The 6,159-nt window shown below is 37.7% G+C and overlaps 1 protein-coding gene across 1 annotated transcript; it reads left to right on the top strand.

Moving 5' to 3' along the window:
- The first annotated feature begins 3,009 nt into the window (after positions 1-3,009).
- Positions 3,010-4,698, top strand: LOC104608715 (aspartic proteinase PCS1-like). The gene has a single exon (XM_010274814.3). The coding sequence runs from the start codon at positions 3,053-3,055 to the stop codon at positions 4,400-4,402; it is 1,350 nt and encodes a 449-aa protein (XP_010273116.1). The 5' UTR covers positions 3,010-3,052; the 3' UTR covers positions 4,403-4,698.
- The last annotated feature ends 1,461 nt before the right edge of the window (positions 4,699-6,159 follow it).

The raw sequence follows: 6,159 nt of genomic DNA, 5'->3' as shown, positions 1-6,159 counted from the left end.
GACTATAAATTTTGGTTTACTTTTGCTTTAGATTCAACTTTATCTTGTTTGTTTGTGAAAAGTAAAATGAAGTAATCCCCACTTTACATCAAAGAAAAGGGAGGTATGAGAGGATTATTTGTTTGAGAGTGGTGTAGGAAGTAAGATGATCTGGTCTTCACTTTATATGAGAGAGAATTAAGTTTGGGGGGAAGATGGTGTAAATTTTGTATCAGTTTTTGAAATATAATATTTGCATTGCTAATGAGTGCAAATGAGACAAATTATAGATTGTATAAAACAGAAGTACAAATAATAGTTACAAACAAATGGATGCAAAACTAGACCGGATGCAAAGTTTGTATTCCATTCAATTTTTTTATAGAGTCGAAAGCAAAATATACCAATTGATTTTAATTTCCTTCGTAATAGAACCAACAGAACCCAAGCTAATTTTTCATCTTAGGGCCCCGTTCGTTTTTCAAATCTTGGGAGGAGGGAAAATTGGTCAATGGGATTTTGGTTCCCATTGACCAGATACCCATATTATTTTTTCAGATTTATGTAGGATTTATGAAACATTCATTTTCCGATATCACCTAGCTGTGCAAGTAAAACCCATCTCCTATATGAATAGTAACTTTTTCACCTAGGGAAATTGCCAACACTTTGATAAGACAAAATTACTCCTTTTAATAGCTTTTTTTTATGACTAAAACAATATCTTATTTGCTTGGAAAATAAAGAAACATGAATAAATAAATTCCTGAAAAACAAACAGGTGATCGATAATGAAATGAGTGAAGCTTCCACAACAAGTAGAACCTTTAATATTTTATGGGTATGGCTCTACCACAGGTGTTTCCACCGGAGCAGTAGCAACAGACGAAATCCCATTAGCAAGTAATGAAGTAGATCCTATTGTGCTTCCCCATTTTGTCATAATTTCAAAACCGTAAGAGTGCCCAGCTGATATAGCCTCTTAATATTATCGAATTAATGCTATCTTCTTTGAAGTTTCCCGTGCAAAAGGTGGAGAGGTTCATTGGACAATTAAGAGCCTGTCTCGGAAGGCTTTTGCTTTGATTGAGCTGTGTTAATTGAGTCATTTTAAAAAAGCTATTAAAATTAATTTCACGGAAAAATTGATTCATTAGAAAAACATAGCTTCTAAGTTTTCTATGTGAGGCCCACCCTGTAATGCAAAAAACAGGTACATATAATAAAAACCCTCCCAAATGGAAGCTAAATCAAATGCAACAGCTTTGGGCTTCTCCCGCTAAATCCCCTGGAATCTGATTTTTATTTTCGTTTTTCAATTTTTGCCATTGAAAACCTGAATTGAATGGATGAAAATATAAAAAACACAACCATACAAAACAAATGAAGGGGTGTTTGGCCAGTATTCATGATTTTATTTCTTTTAACCAAAAATAATTTCCTTCCTTTGCACCAATGGAAAAGCCAGTTGTCCCCCAGCCCCAACAAGCCACAAATTCAGTCAGGGTCGCTTGAGAAACACCCATAATAATCATACCAGCCCAATCTATTTTCTTTTTCTCAACTTGAACTGTGCAAAGAAATGGTTAGTGAACAGTCAAGGATATTCCCACAAATAAAAAGCTCTTTCTTCGTAACTTAGATGGTGTTTGGAAGCGTGGGCGTTTTTTGGATCGATTTTCAAAAAGAAAAAAAACGTCCATGTTTGTTAGACCTGTTTTTTACAAAAAAAAAAACACCTTTTATATATTTTGATAGTATTTCTTGATGTTTGGTAAGGTGATTTTCATCACCATTTTTTTATGTATGTGCACATACATGTAAGCACCACATCATTCAACTGATGGGGGAAACGATTCACTGATGCATGAAACGTCAAATTTGATGTTTCATGCAACGGTTGGGATGTGATTTACGATGCATGCCCGTTTTTCAGCATTTAAAAAAAAATGCTTGAACCAAACAGTCATGTAGGCGGTTGTTTGTGGAATCGCCTACATGGATCCAACGTGGCACCATTGTTCAGAAAAATGCCCACGCTTCCAAACATCCCCTTAGTATGTATTTGGTTCTGTGGGCATTTATGGATAGAGCGTTTATTTGCACATTTTCACTTTAAACGTTTATTTATACTTTTTCATTTTAAATGTTTTTTTACTTTAAACATTTCCTGTTTTTTTGTTTGGTTGAATTCTACTTTAAATGTTTTTTATTCTCCCATTAATACCTATTAAAGTGTGTCACATCAGCATTTGGTTTCCAAAGTGTTGGGGCATTTGAGGAAACATCAAATTCTTGTTTCCCCCAATGCCCCATGCACAAAAATCAAAGTGTTTTAATTTTCTATCATTTTATTTAATAAACCGTAAAACCAAATAATTATTTCATGTAACAACATTTTTTCAATAAACACCGGCAGAATCAAACATCCCCTTAAACTAATATCAACCGCTCCATCTAGGGCTGCAAAAGTGCAAATAGCATCCCTTTATAATTACAATTCAATCATGTTAAGGGTGATTTGAATTCCATTTGTCTATAATTAGAAGTACGTGGATAGACCTCATTCTGAATATTTAAAATCTCATCCGATTTGATTCAAATGTTTATGAATTATGCTTATATGTACTTAAAGTTTATATTCTATCATTAGTAAGTTGGTCTTATATCTTATTTTTTTATCAAAAAAAAAAAAAAACTAGCTCTCTTTGTTTGCAAGTAATTTATTTTGCACTAAAACAAATGCAAGGAAGCATACTTTTACTTCGGATTTTATGTTATTCCACCTTAAGTTTTATTTTCTTCATTTACACTGAAAAAAAAACAAAAATAAATAAATCACACCTTGCATTCAACTCATTCGCACTCCATACAAAAGAAATTGCATAGCAAACAAAGCACAAATCCTCACGTAACAAAATTAAAGTAATTAACGCTTAATTCAAAAACGCGTTTATCTTTTTTGGCGTTTTTTGTTCTCTCTCTGTTTATGCCCATGGAAACGCTGTATAAATTGAAGCCCACGAATCAATCTCTCTCCTCACTTTTCTCTCTCTCTCTGGCTCTGGCTCTAATGGCTGTCTCCAACTCTCTCCTGATTCTCTTTCTCACCATCTCTTCTCTCTCCCTCTCAATCGAAGGAATCCAGAACTCCAACAACTTTAAACCCTCAAAGTATTCTTTCTCGTTCCCTCTTACATCTCGCCGCATTTCTCGCCCTGCCTCTGCTGCAACTCTCCTTCCCTCACTCGTTTCATCAACCAGCCGGAACCCCAACTCAAGCACTGGTTCGAAGAACAACCAATCAGCTTACAAATCTTCATTCAAGTATTCAGTCGCTCTGATCGTTTCTCTCCCAATCGGGACTCCACCACAGAGCCAACCAATGGTGTTGGATACCGGAAGCCAGTTATCATGGATCCAATGCCACAACAAAACCCTTGCAAAACCTCCTCCGTTTAATCCTTCCATGTCTTCATCATTCTCTGTTCTTCCCTGCAACCACCCTCTCTGCAAGCCCAGGATTCCCGATTTTACTCTCCCAACGGATTGCGATCAGAACCGCCTGTGCCACTATTCTTACTTCTACGCCGACGGCACCTTGGCCGAGGGCAATCTCGTCCGAGAAAAAATCACATTTGCCAGATCGCAGAGCACCCCTCCTTTGATCCTCGGCTGTGGTCAGGACGCCGGCGCCGCGGAGGGTATTCTGGGGATGAATCTCGGCCGGCTGTCATTTGCTTCACAGGCCAGGATTTCGAAGTTCTCGTATTGCGTTCCGGTTCGCCGGAACCAGATGAAGGTTCCGCCGGTAGGAGCATTTTATCTTGGTGAGAACCCATATTCCGGCGGATTCCGGTACGTTGACCTTTTGACCTTCAACCAAAGTCAAAGTCAGCAGATGCCAAATCTTGATGGGGCGGCGTATACGGTTGTGATGGAGGGGATACGAATTGGCGGGAAAAGACTGAACATTTCGCGATCGGTTTTCCGGCCGAATCCCAGCGGAGCCGGTCAGACGATAATCGATTCCGGCACGGAGTACACGTTTTTGGTTGAGGACGCTTATGCTAAGGTGAGGGAGGAGGTTGTGAGATTGGTGGGACCGTCCAAGGTGAAGAAAGGATACGTGTACGGTGGAGCGTTGGATTTATGTTTTAACGGCGATCCGGTACTGATCAGACAGTCGATAGGAGGGATAGTGTTGGAAATGGGAAAAGGGGTCGAGATTCTTGTGGAGAAGGAGAGAGTTTTGGCTGGTGTTGGCCGTGGGGTCCATTGCTTGAGCATCGGACGGTCAGAATTGCTGGGCGTGGAGAGCAGTATAATTGGGAACGTTCATCAGCAAAATCTATGGGTAGAATTCGATCTTGCTAACCGTAAAGTTGGATTCGGGAGGGCGGAGTGTAGCAATTCAGCGTAAACGAGCACGAGCAGCACCATCAGAATGCCGTATTGCCGTTCAACATTTCAAATTTACCCCCTGTGAATATCTATGATACCGTAGTCTCGCATTGGCTTCACGTCCAGGCTATAAAAATTACATCAAGATATTTTTGTTTTTTCATTTTTATTTATTCGCGTGAAAGTGTATACTCGTTCACCGTCCGATTTTAAGTGAATGGTGGGATCCACATCCACCTCGTTGGTTTTGCACACGCTGCATTTCAGCATCTCATATATTGTTTCATTGGTTAATAAAAGTGATGATTCCTAACACTAATCGTCTACACTCTACAGTTCAACTCATACTGGGCCATATGGAAGAACAGAAGTGAAAAATGCTTTGGTGGTAAGTCCAGTAATTCCGAAATAATCATTAATACTGAAACGAAATTAAAGAAATCATTTTGAGATTTGAACCAGTATTGGTTAAGTCGTGGAAGCAAGTTGAGTGGCTTAAACCTAAATTCTACTGCATCAAAATAAACTTTGATGCTACATGTTCTAATCACTGTTTTTTAAAATTTGACCGGACCGAACAGTTGGATCAGAAAAACTGGGATCTGACTGGTTCCACTTTCCTCTAAAACTATTTTTTTCCTCAAAATCGTTAATTTTGATCAGTAAACTGCTGAACCAGCCAGTTAATCGGACCTCTAACTAGTTCAATCATCAGTTCGTTTTTAAAATCTATGGTTCTAATACTGAAAGTTGTGCCATTGGATGCATTGCTAGGAATCATCAGGGCAAAGTTCTTGAAACTAAGGCCCTTAGGATTGGATCAATGACGATTAACCTTACTGAAGCATGGACGGCTTAGGAAGCTATAAACGTAGCGATCAACTACAAGAACCAACGGATCACCATCGAAGGAGATTATAAGATTGTCATTAACTGTCTCAATGGTAGATTGATTCTTCCCTGGAGATTGAAATGCATTATCAAAGAGTATCTCAAACTTATTGATTTCTTCAACTTAAACATCAGTTTCAAACATACATACCAGGAAGCAAATCAAGCAACTGATTGGCTTGCCCAAAAAGCGGTGTCAAGTTAATAATAGAGATTTTGTTTTATAATTTTAGTTTCATTTGTGATGCTGGGTCAAAAAAAAAAAAAAAACTCTTCATACTAGGTCAATATTTATTCATATCACCATTGGTCCGTTATCTTCTGATAACCGTAGAGGATTTGGGAAGTTGCCTCGTGCATGTATACAAAAGTCCTGTGGCTACAGCCTATACATCTACATGTAATGAGTCGGATACTTGGAAACATGGGATCTGACTGTGGGTGTGGGACCTCACATGGTTTGGATGGGCTAGAATTCCTTGTAGGTATGATACATCTTAACAATCCCCTACTTTCTTTTTTTTTTTTTTAAATCAATCCCCTACTTAAATAGAATCTTTGATATGGCGGGTATTGATATGGGCTAGACAGCTTAGTCAGTTATGGTTTAATTCAATTAAAAAATATCCCGCTTAAAAAATGGTGGGCCATAGTTCCATGCAGATTTTTCATGTCACGCTCCTTTTCTTTTGGAATATCCGAAACTTCATTTCATTCTAGGCCTAAGTTAATTTTTCGATAGTTCATTTAGTTGGGTAAATAAATATTTTATTAAAAATAATTATTCTGATAAGTGCATTTATTAATGTTTTTTCATTTTTTGGTCAAATTATATAATAACCATTATATTTATAAAATAATCATTATTAAAAGGACATTGTTGTA

Source organism: Nelumbo nucifera, chromosome 3, assembly GCF_055504915.1.
Source record: "Nelumbo nucifera cultivar China Antique chromosome 3, China Antique-T2T, whole genome shotgun sequence".
Taxonomy (NCBI): Eukaryota; Viridiplantae; Streptophyta; class Magnoliopsida; order Proteales; family Nelumbonaceae; genus Nelumbo; species Nelumbo nucifera.
The sequence above is the reverse complement of the archived record's forward strand: the minus strand, read 5'-3'. Positions and strand labels throughout refer to the sequence as shown.

Bases quoted from the DNA above. Each gene is read 5' to 3' on its own strand.
- LOC104608715 (XM_010274814.3), top strand. From the start codon at position 3,053: ATGGCTGTCTCCAACTCTCTCCTGATTCTCTTTCTCACCATCTCTTCT.